The 14,764-nt window shown below is 31.5% G+C and overlaps 1 protein-coding gene across 1 annotated transcript; it reads left to right on the forward strand.

Moving 5' to 3' along the window:
* The first annotated feature begins 4,605 nt into the window (after window positions 1-4,605).
* On the forward strand, window positions 4,606-6,896 carry LOC148193586 (putative pentatricopeptide repeat-containing protein At3g08820). Its single transcript, XM_088098300.1, has one exon. It carries the CDS (start codon window positions 4,781-4,783, stop codon window positions 6,677-6,679), a length of 1,899 nt encoding a protein of 632 aa, XP_087954426.1. The 5' UTR covers window positions 4,606-4,780; the 3' UTR covers window positions 6,680-6,896.
* Window positions 6,897-14,764: the final 7,868 nt, after the last annotated feature.

Consider the following 14,764-nt stretch of genomic DNA (forward strand, 5'->3'; position numbering starts at 1 on the left):
ATATATATATATATATATATATATATATATATATGAGTTTGCTAAATTGCGCACGCTCTTTTTTCAGTGGTATATTTTAGTAATGTATATATACAAGATTTTTGTAGACAAAAATATCCTCATATATTATGGATTTTAAATTTTAAAGTCAAAAGTATTTGAATAACAAGAAAGCTCCAACCCTTACTCACCCTCCTCATTTCTCTCAACCCTTCCTTTTTCATCTCTCACCCCAACATTTTCTCTGCCATTCCTATCATAGCCCCAACTAAAAAAATAAGAAACATTTACGGTTAAACAATTTTTTACAAAAAATGATTTTATAATGAGTTTTCATTTTATAATTTTTGTCTTATCTAATTTTATCTAATTTTCACAAGCATAATGACATTAAAAAATTGGTAATTGGCCTAGAAAAAAATAAAAAACATTCGATGTTAAACAATTTCTCAAAAAAATGATTTTGTAATGAATTTTCATTTTATAATTTTTGTCTTATCTAATTTTCACAGTACAATGATGTTTGAAGGAATTGGTAATTGGCCTAGAGGATTTTTGTAGAGATGTCAATATCCACATATGATGAAATTAGAGAGGTTAGTAAAGATGATAAAATTGAACAGATTTTGAATAAACCTTTGCTTAAAAGCGAATATGCTAATGAATCAACTCTTTACAAATGTAAATTGTTTAACTGTGTTTCTTATTTTTTTCAGTTATGGCTACCGTAAAAATGAGGAAGAAAATGTTAAAGTGATAAAGATAAAAAAAAAGATTGAAAGGAATAACAAGGTGAGTAAGAGTTTATAACTACACTAGAGATGACGTGTGTATATATATATATATATATATATATATATATATATATATATATATATATTTCATGAGTTAGGTTGAGTATAGGTAATGCGCTGTTTATTATCTGTCCCTCGTCTAAAAATTACTGTTCATTACCCGCCTGTTTCCCTAACAACGCATACGTAAACTTTTAATATCATGTATTACAACACTCTTAAAAGATAATATTTTCAATAGTTGAAAAATTTTGTCCTGTTAGTTTTTCTTTATTTATTTTAATAATTTGACAAGTATATGCACTAAGATAATCCGTATTATTATATAAGTTAGCATATTAGATTAAATCATAAAACTATAACTTTTTATTTATTTTAAGGTGTATTAATTTGTAGTTTTTTTAGTGATAAGTATTAGTAGTGGGCCAGTCTCCAGAAAAAAGAGGTCGGTTGAAGGTAATTTCTTCACGCACCCCTATGTTTACTTCCTTCACCCATACTTTTAGAATTTCAATTATACTATAACTGAAACTAATAGAAAATAATTTTTTAAGTTCTTCCGTGTTTTAGTTATAGTTTCAAACTGTGTAATCATATATATTTTGGATTTCATAATTTGGAGTTCAAAAATTTTATTTTTATATGTTTCATATGGTACAATTTAAAAGGTAGATTTGCATTTTAAATTATACAATTTGTAATAAAAATTTGAATTTTAAATTGTATAATTTGTTATATGAATTTAAAATATATTTCCAAATAGACAAAAAAATCTTCCAAAATCAATCATCTTAGAAAAATCACAAATCGAAATTTTAAATTATATTTTGAATTATATAATTTATAATCTGAATTTATATTTTTGATTATATAATTAATGATATAAACTTAGAAGATGATTTAGAATTTAAATTAAATTTCGAATTATATAATATATAATACAACTTTAAAAACAATCAAAATGTAAATTATATATTTCAAATAGTAAAATCCACAATGAAAAAGTCTCTCCTCCAATAGCACTGTTGTCCCTTTTGATGTGGCTTTCCAAATTTTGAGCCATATTCTCTCCCACAAGGAGAAAATACTAACGCTAGGTTCCAAAGGCATTCTCTCAATAAAATGAAACGGCTCTCCAAAGTTCCCAAATGGAGTTGGGTGTAGGACGTTGCAGGCTTTCGGCAGTGTGGAGGACGCTGATGCTGTGAAAGAAGGGATAATATTAGGATTTTTAATATCTTTTAGTCAAGGATAGTTAGGTAATTTTTGTAAGACTATGGGGGTGTAAAAAAGAAAACATGTAATTGCAGTAAGAAAGACCCCTAGATGAAATCCACGAAGATCCAGTACCCGCCGTTGTGTGTTTGGTGGCCCATATTTGGAGGAGTAAGAAATATAAACGAAGCACAGTTTTTTTCTCACTTTGGCGCTGAGATTGAGAAAAGGGAACTCTCACGAAACTCAACTCTCTCTCTCTTTCTCTCTCTCTCTCTCTCCTTCACCCTCTTCTCTCTGCAGCCAATCCCCATTTCAGATCGAGCCCTTCTTCTTCCTCCACCCTTTCCCATTCGCTGTGGTGACTGCTCTCTCATCTTCACCACCAAGAGTAAGTTCCTCTTCCACACCACTTTCTTCTCATCTCGTATTAACCGTCAGCTTCTCTGACTTTGTCTGCTTTTCCCTCTTTGAACTTTCCGTCTCCTGTTGAATATTTTTATTTGAACTTGTCCCAGCTTAAGTGAATGATATCCAAACAGCTCCCTCTCTTTTGTTCATCTGTTTTGTTCATTTTTAGGCAAGGGCTTTGTTTTTTCATCCTGTGGAGCCAAATGCTTAAATGTTCTGTGACATTGTTCTGCCATTGTAGGTGTTGTTTCGGAAGTTAGGAAGTAGATTTGGAACTGAAAATTTCTTGCACTGTGCCAATGCTGGTGGTGGTTTTCATTAGCAGTCAAAATCTATTAACAATTGGCTAATTGGCGTATATGTGCTGCATGAAGAGTATTTTGATTGTGTCTTTTAGTTTTAATGTTTGATTCACTCTCCCATTTCCGCATCGTGTATATAGTTATGTTACTGCTCCAGATACGCAGTGGATAATCTCAAGTTTTTTTTTTTTTTTTTTTTTTTTTTTTTTTTTGTAGTTACTTGACTCACATTTAGACTATAGTGGTGGATGCTGTGGTGTGCGGTTTTTCCTCGGACCTATGACTAGACCATTTGGAGAATTGACAAGCAATAACAGTGCCGCTGGAAGGATGAGTACTGAACAATCTGAATTGTCTGAAAAAACACAGTTAAGGACTGAGCATTTACTAAAGGAACAACGGGAGTCTGGTACTGTGTTAACCAGTTCAGTTATCCATGAAAAATCAAATCAAGTTTCTGCTAATGCGACAGAGAATTCTGTTATTTTACTATAATAATAAAACATATTAAAAGAATTAAAAATTTAATATTTTAAATGAAAAAATTAAATTAGAAATATTATTTATTTAAATTTGATAATCAAAATATTTTTTTTTAATATAATAAATATTCAATTACTGTAATATTTTTTTTATATAATTAAATATATATTAATATTTTAATTTATAAAATATTATTTATTAAAATAAAAAAAAATATATTATAAAATTAAAAAAACTTTAAAAAAAATGTTAACCAGTTACCGTTCCAAACAAGGTTAACATATTTTTCTAGTTTTTTTTTTGTTTTTAATTTTTTAATATGTTTTATTTATTTTGGTTTATTAAATAATATTTTATAAATTAAAATATTAATATATATCTAATTATATTAAAATATTAATTTAATTAAATATTTATTAAATAAAAAATATTTATTTATTATTGAATTAAAACAAATAAACTTTTAATTTATTATTTTTTTAATTTAAAATATTAAATTTTATTTCGTAATTTATTATTATTATTATTAAATAAAAATTAAAAAGGTAAATTAAAAGAAATAAAAAAAAAATAACCAGCAGACGGTTAAGTGTTATTAACGAAAAGGACATAATAGAATTTTTTGGAGATATGCTGAGACGGAGAACTATTCCTTATGTTTTCTCCTATATTCTTTTATAAAGTTGGTTAAATCATATCTATACCTTATATGAATTAATATATACGTCTTGGAATGATAACAGGTTATGTTCGACACAGATCTACCTGTAACTTGACCCAAAAAAAGTTTATTCGTTACTCAATTTGTTACCAGCATAAATATTTACTTAAAAAATATTTATGAATATTTTAAAATCTAAATATCTTTATGAATATATGCATATATTCATAAATATTTAAAAAAATATATTTTTATAATTTATTAAAATAAAATTATAAAAATATATAAAATAAAATATAAATTAAATTAAATATTAATTAAAATTTAATTTTATAAAAATATAAATTAATATTAATTTTAATTAAATTTAACTTAATAAAATATAAATTAAATATTTATTTTTATTTTTTTACTGTTAACAAATATAATACGATAATATAATACATATACCCGTATAAGAAGGTATTTTAATCCTTTATCTACAACCCACAACAAAAATCTTTTTTGGCATCCCGTTGTATTCATCTCTCTCGTTGAGCCCATTTTTATCTCTATCTTTTTAACAGTACATGTCAAAAACTACTGCAATATGTCAACCATTAATGGTAGGTTTCTTTGACTGAAAAAACATATTGTTATAATTTGTCCTAACTTAGTAGCAGTGTTTTTGTTTGAAAGCAGTTTTTGTCCTTCCTTGGGATAGCAAGGAGTTACTAGTTTTTTTTTTTCCTTGGTACATGCCATGTTCATATTGGAGCGTGACAATGAGAGTTCTTAATCAATAATCTTGTCTTCTGCAAGCTTGCAATGATGGAGGACGACTCCTAAAAAGAACATATGTTAACACAACATTCGTTGACATCAAATATGTAACAATTGCAACTTACTTCAAATGAAAATTGAATCAAACAAGCATGTTCACCCTGTCTCACGAGTTGGTCGTTCCCACCACCCAAAAGTTCAAACCCATCGTTGCACTCCTTCACTCTCCCTGTTCATGTTCCATTGCAGAACCCACCAACCTTGCCGACCTCCTACAAGGCAACCTTCCATATTCGTATCTTCACCAAATCCACACACGCATTTTCCAACTTGGTGCACACCAAGACAACCTCGTTGCCACGCGCCTCATTGGACACTACCCATCACGCATTGCTCTTCGCGTCTTTCACCATCTCCAAAATCCAAACATCTTTCCTTTCAATGCCATCATCAGAGTTCTCGCCCAAGAGGGTAACTTTTTTCACGCCTTTTCTCTGTTCAAAGATTTGAAACGGCATCCACTTTCGCCCAACGACTTTACTTTCTCTTTCCTCCTTAAGGCATGCTTTCGGTCCAAAGATCTCCGTCACGTAGAACAGATTCATGTCCACATTCAGAAGACGGGTTTCCTCTCTGACCCTTCTGTTTGCAATGGCTTGGTTTCTGTGTACGCGAAAGGGTACAACCACTTGCCATCTGCCCGAAAAGTGTTTGATGAAATTCCTGACAAAAGGGTAGTCAGTTGTTGGACTAGTTTGATCTCTGGTTTTGCTCGGTCTGGACAGAGTGAGGAGGCTTTGCGGCTTTTCCATGTGATGATTAGTCAGAACTTGCTTCCCCAAAGTGATACTATGGTCAGTGTTCTATCAGCCTGTTCTAGCCTTGAGGTGCCAAAAATTGAGAAATGGATTAACATTCTTTCAGAATTGATTGGTGATGGAGTGAGTACTAGAGAAACTTACTGTGATTCAGTTAACACGGCGCTGGTTTATTTGTTAGGTAAATGGGAGAAAGTTGAGAAGAGTAGAGAAGGGTTTGATCGAATTTCTGCAATAGGAAAAAGAAGCGTGGTTCCTTGGAATGCTATGATAAATACATATGTTCAAAACGGTTATCCTGTGGAGGGCTTAAGTCTTTTCCGTATGATGGTAGAAGAACCAGCCACTACACCTAACCATATCACAATGGTTAGTGTGCTTTCAGCATGTGCTCAAATTGGTGATTTGAGTTTTGGAAGTTGGGTTCACGATCACCTAATATCTCTAGGACATAAAGACACCATTGCCTCAAACCAAATTCTCGCCACATCTTTAATTAACATGTATTCAAAATGTGGCAATTTGGATAAGGCAAAGGAAGTTTTTGAACATACAGTCAGCAAAGATGTGGTCTTATTCAATGCGATGATCATGGGTCTTGCAGTATATGGTGAAGCAGAGGATGCATTGAGACTCTTCTACAGAATGCCAGAATTCGGCTTACAACCCAATGCTGGAACGTTTCTTGGTGCTTTAAGTGCATGCAGCCACTCTGGACTATTGGAAAGTGGGCGCTGGATATTCAGAGAAGTGTCCCTTTCCCCTAGTCTTACATTGGAGCATTGTGCTTGTTATATTGATCTTCTTGCAAGAGTAGGATGCATAGAAGAAGCTATGAAGGTTGTGATTTCCATGCCTTTCAAGCCTAACAATTTTGTCTGGGGTGCTTTGCTCGGAGGCTGCTTGCTCCATTCTAGAGTGGAGTTGGCCCAAGAGGTTTCCAGGAGGCTTGTTGAAGTAGACCCAGACAATTCTGCAGGCTATGTTATGTTGGCAAATGCATTTGCATCTCAGAATCAATGGAGTGATGTCTCGGAGCTGCGGTTAGAAATGAAAGAGAAGGGAATCAAGAAGCAACCAGGAAGTAGTTGGATTGTTGTGGATGGAGTTGTGCATGAGTTTCTCATTGGCTGTTTGTCACATCCTAAAATTGAGAGCATATACCATACATTGGGTGGATTGGTGAAGCATATGAAAGTAGCAAGCCATTGCCTGCTTGTATGCTGTTGTTAAATAAGCCGTGATTGCAGTAACAGGAAATTGCGCAAGTAATTTCTTGTCAAAGCTTGCACCTTTGGTTATATGAGCAAGGAGTATTTTTGAGGGAACTAAACTTCAATGTTGATTTTTTTTTTTATCTTTGACCATTTATCAGCATGACGACAATTTTGAGACTAAACCCCCTGGGTGGTTGTAGATTGTGTTGTGAATAACAAGTAATTAGGTAGCATCCTCCTGCATGAGATGTTCATTTTATGATCACACTCCACTTATACACGACCATTTAAAGGTAACTAATTTTTTTTTTCCATGTATGAATAATTTATTTAATTATATATATCTTGCATCAAATATAAAAAAGTCAGTTTTTTTTGTCAATATTGGTAAGTGAATAAAGCTGGACAATGAAATTACAACTAACAAAATGTGTGATATTTATACATTGTACTGGAAGGTAGTATGAAATTTATCGAATTTATCAAAATCTTTCTTAAAATAATCCATAAAATACATATACTTTCAAGTACCAACATAATTTTACAAGTTATAAAATTTTAAAGGTTAAATTTTACTTTTAGTTTTTTAATTTATTTTTTACATTGAGTTTGGCTCTTCAACTTTATACACATTTCAATTTCGTCCATGTTAAGTCTGTAAAATGGTTTATTTTCATCATTTCCATCACAAAGCTTACGAAACATGATAAGAGTATGATATGATCACTATATACTCACATACGAATATGAGTTCAATTATTTTCTTGCTTGCAATATTTTATTTTTTAAAATAACGATTGACAAAGTTATATTTGTGGCTAGGCAATTTTTTTAAAAGTTACTATTGCTGGTCCTCTAGGCAGTACATTAGTGATTCTGTTCAGATTTTGTAAACTGCTTTTTGAATAGTTGTGTTTTCTTTTATGTTTTGTTCAGAGTGCAAAGGCTTAAATGTGAGGGTGTGCTAAGTCCCTATTTTCTTGTATTTTTCATAGTTAATAGCATTCCTTTTGGGCCTTGTTTAGTTCTAATTTTCTCTTTTTTGCTCAAATTTATTTATCATTGTAAAAATCTTAATTTTTGTGAACATGTGTTAATTTGGAGTTTTTATATAGACTTTTTGTTAATAAGTTTAAAAGTAAATTCTGACGGCTTTGATTACTGTTGCATGTTTGATTCATAACTTTTTCCATAGTTATGTAATTAAATTGATTCTTTTTGCATTGCTTTATTGATTCAATTATTTTTAATTTGGATGTAAGAACGTAATTTTGAAAATGTCAAACAATTTGTAGAGGTGTTGACTTTAGAGTTTAGTGCAGTTCATTTTCTTAGCTTGCTGGTGCAGTGAACTTGAGAGGAGAAGCTTGGGTAATTCTGTGCTGTGATAAACCCTGCAGTTCCAATCCAGTGAAGTTAAGGGTAGTCATTGCTGAAGTGTGAACAAGACTTGAAGTAGGCTGGAAGTGGAGCTGAAGAAACTGGCTGTAGGCTGTCATTTCTAAAGAATTAGAAGCTAAACAGGCTTGGAAACTGCACCTGACCTAAACGTGACTTGATGGAAGAAGCTTGCATGGCAAGCTTGAATAAGCTGGAGATGTGACCTGAAGCTGGTTGGACCAAGGGAAGTAACCTGCTCCTGCAAGTTGGGACTCAAAGAGGCAAAATTAATCAAGCTAAGCTGACCTGCACTAGCCTGGCCTGAAGATTGGAGCTGACTTGTTTTACTTGCTACCTATTAGTCTTGTAATTGTATTTTAACTAGTCTAGACAGATTGTATATACTTTAGACCTGTCATTGGCAGTTGCTATTATGACTGTTTTTAGGAAGTTTTATAGGTTTTCCAGTTTTAAATCACAGCAGCATATATAAGGCTTGTTCATAGACAGATTTACTTGTTTACAATACAGCTTCCTTAGCATAGTTTTCAATAGTAGTAAAAGCTCTAGAGTAGGTCCTGTAATTGGAGTTCTGTCCGTTCATCTGAAGTTCTCTTGCTGCCTTATACTCCAAAGGAGCTAGGTTGCAAGTGCTTCAGAATCTTTGTACTTTCACACCAGTTTACATCAAATTCAAGTTAGTTTACATGCAATTTTACTTTTCTTGCAAACTTCTACAGATTCCTCTACTGCTTTTACCTTTACGTTTCTGTCTTTTACTTTCTTGCACATTTACATTTGATGCTTTTACAATGCTTTCTCACTTCTACATCAGAATTCATTTTTCTGTTGATGATCATGTGGCTTTTACTTTTGTAACCTACTAAACTCAATTATGGATTCGTGCTGAGACTTAGTGAGTATAAAGTAACCGCCTATACACCAAGGAATCCGAAATGATCCTTGGCCATCAAAAGTAAAACCTAATGAACATCAATTGAGAGTTATTGTTTTCTTGTTAGACAGCTTTTACATGCTTTTCTTTACTACCTTTAGAAGCTTTCTTTAAATTCCCAGTTCTGCATTTGATTTCAATTCCAGCACTTACTTTCTAACCTGTTTTTACTTTCAACAATGCAATTTAATCATTTGAAACTCATTCCAAACGTTTGATTTCAGTTTTGTTCCAGATTACTCATAGGTAGTAATTCTCGTTATCTCCCGGGCACCAGTTTTTCTTTGTTTTGAATGTTGAGTTTTGATTTCTGCTGCTAAATTCCAGTTCCAATTACTGTTTCATGATTGTTTCTACATAAGATTCATGCTTCTGCATTCAATAATTACAGATTTAGCTCTTAGTTTCCAGTTCTAGCCATTTAGTTAGGTTTTCTAGGTAGGTAGTTTGCTAATTTTAGGAATTTGATGTGTATATATTGTCAACATCTGTCTCATTCATTGGTTTATTTATTGGTTTAATCATTCACGAAGTCCTTTTTTTCGCGTGGAATCTCAATTTAGTCCCTTTGTTTTTGGAAATCTCAATTGGGTCCCAAATTTATGAAAATTGTAACAATTGGATCCTTTCCGTTAAATTGTCTCCAACGGCGTTAGTGTGTGTCTGACGTGGCACGCTGTAGTCTGACGTGGATGACGTGTATCATGTCGAGTATCAAAATTATTTTATTTTTAATTTATATTAATAATCAGTAATAAAAAAGATAATATCAATCAATTTCAAATTAGTATTTATTTTCAAACATATATTTTTATCATATGAATTTTTATTATTATATTTATCTCTTCAATTATTAATATACTGTTATTTTAATTAATATATTTTCGTATACTTTTTAAAACTACTTTAAACCTGTATTTAAATATTTAATAATTTTATTTTTCTTTATTTTAAATTGCTAGAATAATAAAATTTTCAATTTTCAATTCTATAAGCTGACGACGGCGCCAGTTACTGCCGGAACCAGCGCCGATGTCACAGATGCGTGGGCAACTCTATCAGCACAAGCGCCGCTATCGTTTTGACCTTTTTTCATGCTTAAAACTGTGTGTGGGAAGGATGATGGAGATGGTTCGGTTTGTGGTGTTTCTGTAGGAAGTGGCGAGAAATGAAAGTGATGAAAGGACGAAAAGGAATGGAGGTGTAGAAGGGAAGGAAATGGAATTGAGGAAAAATGGAAAGAAATATGATGTAGCGGGTGATGAAAAGTAGATGTTATCTACCCTTGCAGAAGAACATTTTGACGAAAAATTACAAAGCATGAAGAAGCGAAATTGCGCACCTAAGAAGGAATTAATGTAAGGGAATTGTCTCTAGATTCTCCAACTCGAAACAAATGATATTCTGTCTCCTCCTACGTCAAATTTTCAATTAACCTCCCTCTCACTCTCGGCATTAGCCTTATATAATCTTCACGTTCCTGCAAATTCTACCCAGAAGTCATTATTCACCAAATGGATTGACCCTTTGCCAGAGTTCTTCCTGAATAAACCTTGAGATTTTTCTATTACAGAGTTTTTATGAGAAAACAAAAACCCTAAATAAGAGATTTTTGGATTAAACTTACCTTCACTACGAAACTGACCGATTCTGATTGGGCTCAAGCATGTGAATCCTACCGTGAGTCCAAAGTTGACAGAAACCATTCAAGAATGCGAGAGAGGATCTCCAAAATGTCACACAGTAGGTTTTTGGAAATGCTAGGGTTTGAAAATGGCTGAGAGTAAATCATGTAGCATGTGTTTGAAAACGTGGAAGATCCCGTGTTTTTGACCAAAATCTGGAAGCTCGAAGAATGTGGAAGCACAACCGTTTTTGTTTTCTTCTGCATCAGAGAATGGCCCACCTTATTGACAGGAAAGAGAAAATATCTTGACTGTGATGATTCTGCCATTAATTTGAACTGATAATCTTGGAGATTTCCAACTCTGAAAAAATCAACAGAAAATCTTTTCTGATCGTGAGCAGGTTCAACTACGTATTACACAAATCTGCATGACAACGGCATTTATGGAGTAGCATCTCATCGTTATGGTGGAAGAGTTACTTTTGAAGCACTACCGAATCCTCTCTTACCATTCCACTTATACTAGTTACAAACAACCCTCCAAGTGTTGTGTTTTCACGTGCTTCGTAAAGGATTTTCACAACATTGTTTTATTCATTAATAATCCTTAAATAAAAAATACAGTGCCATGATTATAACTCTTTGGAAAAAAAATTAGCTACTGAATAATCATGTAAGATATAAATATCGAACCGATTATTAATATAATTTATGCACATATGTTAAATTTAAATAGATGGTAGTATAATTTGATTTAACATGTCTATTTTATTTTTTAACTTTGATTTCTCTTTTTATTGAATACGTGTCTCTAATTTTAAATTCTGTTTCTAACAAAATTTTCATAAGCTTCAAGTTTTAGACTCGTAACCATTATCTTCTACGTATCTTGATTGCTTAATGTTCATTCCTAATTAATTTTTATTTTATGATTAAAAATTAATGTATAACTAATAATATAAAGTAAAAATTTGAATTTTCCATGTTATTATTATTATTACTATTGGTATTATTGTTTGTTATTTTGAATTACTGAATACATATTTATGTGGTAAATATAAATTTTATGTTTGAAATAGATTGTAAGTATTATACTTACCAGTAAATTTAATTCTATTACTTTAAGTAAAGTTAGTTTTGCATTTAACTACCATAACATCCTATATTATTCAGGTTTTAGTCTTAATATCATGTCGGAGTATCATGATTATGTTTAGTTTATATTAATGATACCAATATCTCATTATATTCAATATTAACAATTCAACATCTTACTTATACAATACATTGCTAATATCTATGACAAACATTATATTTCAACTACATAAGAACAATTACAAATATCTCAAAAATCATCATTTGTGTTATCCACATCAAAATACTTTAAATATATATATATATATATGAGTTTGCTAAATTGCGCACGCTCTTTTTTCAGTGGTATATTTTAGTAATGTATATATACAAGATTTTTGTAGACAAAAATATCCTCATATATTATGGATTTTAAATTTTAAAGTCAAAAGTATTTGAATAACAAGAAAGCTCCAACCCTTACTCACCCTCCTCATTTCTCTCAACCCTTCCTTTTTCATCTCTCACCCCAACATTTTCTCTGCCATTCCTATCATAGCCCCAACTAAAAAAATAAGAAACATTTACGGTTAAACAATTTTTTACAAAAAATGATTTTATAATGAGTTTTCATTTTATAATTTTTGTCTTATCTAATTTTATCTAATTTTCACAAGCATAATGACATTAAAAAATTGGTAATTGGCCTAGAAAAAAATAAAAAACATTCGATGTTAAACAATTTCTCAAAAAAATGATTTTGTAATGAATTTTCATTTTATAATTTTTGTCTTATCTAATTTTCACAGTACAATGATGTTTGAAGGAATTGGTAATTGGCCTAGAGGATTTTTGTAGAGATGTCAATATCCACATATGATGAAATTAGAGAGGTTAGTAAAGATGATAAAATTGAACAGATTTTGAATAAACCTTTGCTTAAAAGCGAATATGCTAATGAATCAACTCTTTACAAATGTAAATTGTTTAACTGTGTTTCTTATTTTTTTCAGTTATGGCTACCGTAAAAATGAGGAAGAAAATGTTAAAGTGATAAAGATAAAAAAAAAGATTGAAAGGAATAACAAGGTGAGTAAGAGTTTATAACTACACTAGAGATGACGTGTGTGTGTATATATATATATATATATATATATATTTCATGAGTTAGGTTGAGTATAGGTAATGCGCTGTTTATTATCTGTCCCTCGTCTAAAAATTACTGTTCATTACCCGCCTGTTTCCCTAACAACGCATACGTAAACTTTTAATATCATGTATTACAACACTCTTAAAAGATAATATTTTCAATAGTTGAAAAATTTTGTCCTGTTAGTTTTTCTTTATTTATTTTAATAATTTGACAAGTATATGCACTAAGATAATCCGTATTATTATATAAGTTAGCATATTAGATTAAATCATAAAACTATAACTTTTTATTTATTTTAAGGTGTATTAATTTGTAGTTTTTTTAGTGATAAGTATTAGTAGTGGGCCAGTCTCCAGAAAAAAGAGGTCGGTTGAAGGTAATTTCTTCACGCACCCCTATGTTTACTTCCTTCACCCATACTTTTAGAATTTCAATTATACTATAACTGAAACTAATAGAAAATAATTTTTTAAGTTCTTCCGTGTTTTAGTTATAGTTTCAAACTGTGTAATCATATATATTTTGGATTTCATAATTTGGAGTTCAAAAATTTTATTTTTATATGTTTCATATGGTACAATTTAAAAGGTAGATTTGCATTTTAAATTATACAATTTGTAATAAAAATTTGAATTTTAAATTGTATAATTTGCTATATGAATTTAAAATATATTTCCAAATAGACAAAAAAATCTTCCAAAATCAATCATCTTAGAAAAATCACAAATCGAAATTTTAAATTATATTTTGAATTATATAATTTATAATCTGAATTTATATTTTTGATTATATAATTAATGATATAAACTTAGAAGATGATTTAGAATTTAAATTAAATTTCGAATTATATAATATATAATACAACTTTAAAAACAATCAAAATGTAAATTATATATTTCAAATAGTAAAATCCACAATGAAAAAGTCTCTCCTCCAATAGCACTGTTGTCCCTTTTGATGTGGCTTTCCAAATTTTGAGCCATATTCTCTCCCACAAGGAGAAAATACTAACGCTAGGTTCCAAAGGCATTCTCTCAATAAAATGAAACGGCTCTCCAAAGTTCCCAAATGGAGTTGGGTGTAGGACGTTGCAGGCTTTCGGCAGTGTGGAGGACGCTGATGCTGTGAAAGAAGGGATAATATTAGGATTTTTAATATCTTTTAGTCAAGGATAGTTAGGTAATTTTTGTAAGACTATGGGGGTGTAAAAAAGAAAACATGTAATTGCAGTAAGAAAGACCCCTAGATGAAATCCACGAAGATCCAGTACCCGCCGTTGTGTGTTTGGTGGCCCATATTTGGAGGAGTAAGAAATATAAACGAAGCACCGTTTTTTTCTCACTTTGGCGCTGAGATTGAGAAAAGGGAACTCTCACGAAACTCAACTCTCTCTCTCTTTCTCTCTCTCTCTCTCTCCTTCACCCTCTTCTCTCTGCAGCCAATCCCCATTTCAGATCGAGCCCTTCTTCTTCCTCCACCCTTTCCCATTCGCTGTGGTGACTGCTCTCTCATCTTCACCACCAAGAGTAAGTTCCTCTTCCACACCACTTTCTTCTCATCTCGTATTAACCGTCAGCTTCTCTGACTTTGTCTGCTTTTCCCTCTTTGAACTTTCCGTCTCCTGTTGAATATTTTTATTTGAACTTGTCCCAGCTTAAGTGAATGATATCCAAACAGCTCCCTCTCTTTTGTTCATCTGTTTTGTTCATTTTTAGGCAAGGGCTTTGTTTTTTCATCCTGTGGAGCCAAATGCTTAAATGTTCTGTGACATTGTTCTGCCATTGTAGGTGTTGTTTCGGAAGTTAGGAAGTAGATTTGGAACTGAAAATTTCTTGCACTGTGCCAATGCTGGTGGTGGTTTTCATTAGCAGTCAAAATCTATTAACAATTGGCTAATTGGCGTATATGTGCT

This window comes from Vigna umbellata, chromosome 9 (assembly GCF_029865625.1).
Source record: "Vigna umbellata cultivar VRB3 chromosome 9, Vumbellata_1.0, whole genome shotgun sequence".
Lineage (NCBI taxonomy): Eukaryota > Viridiplantae > Streptophyta > Magnoliopsida > Fabales > Fabaceae > Vigna > Vigna umbellata.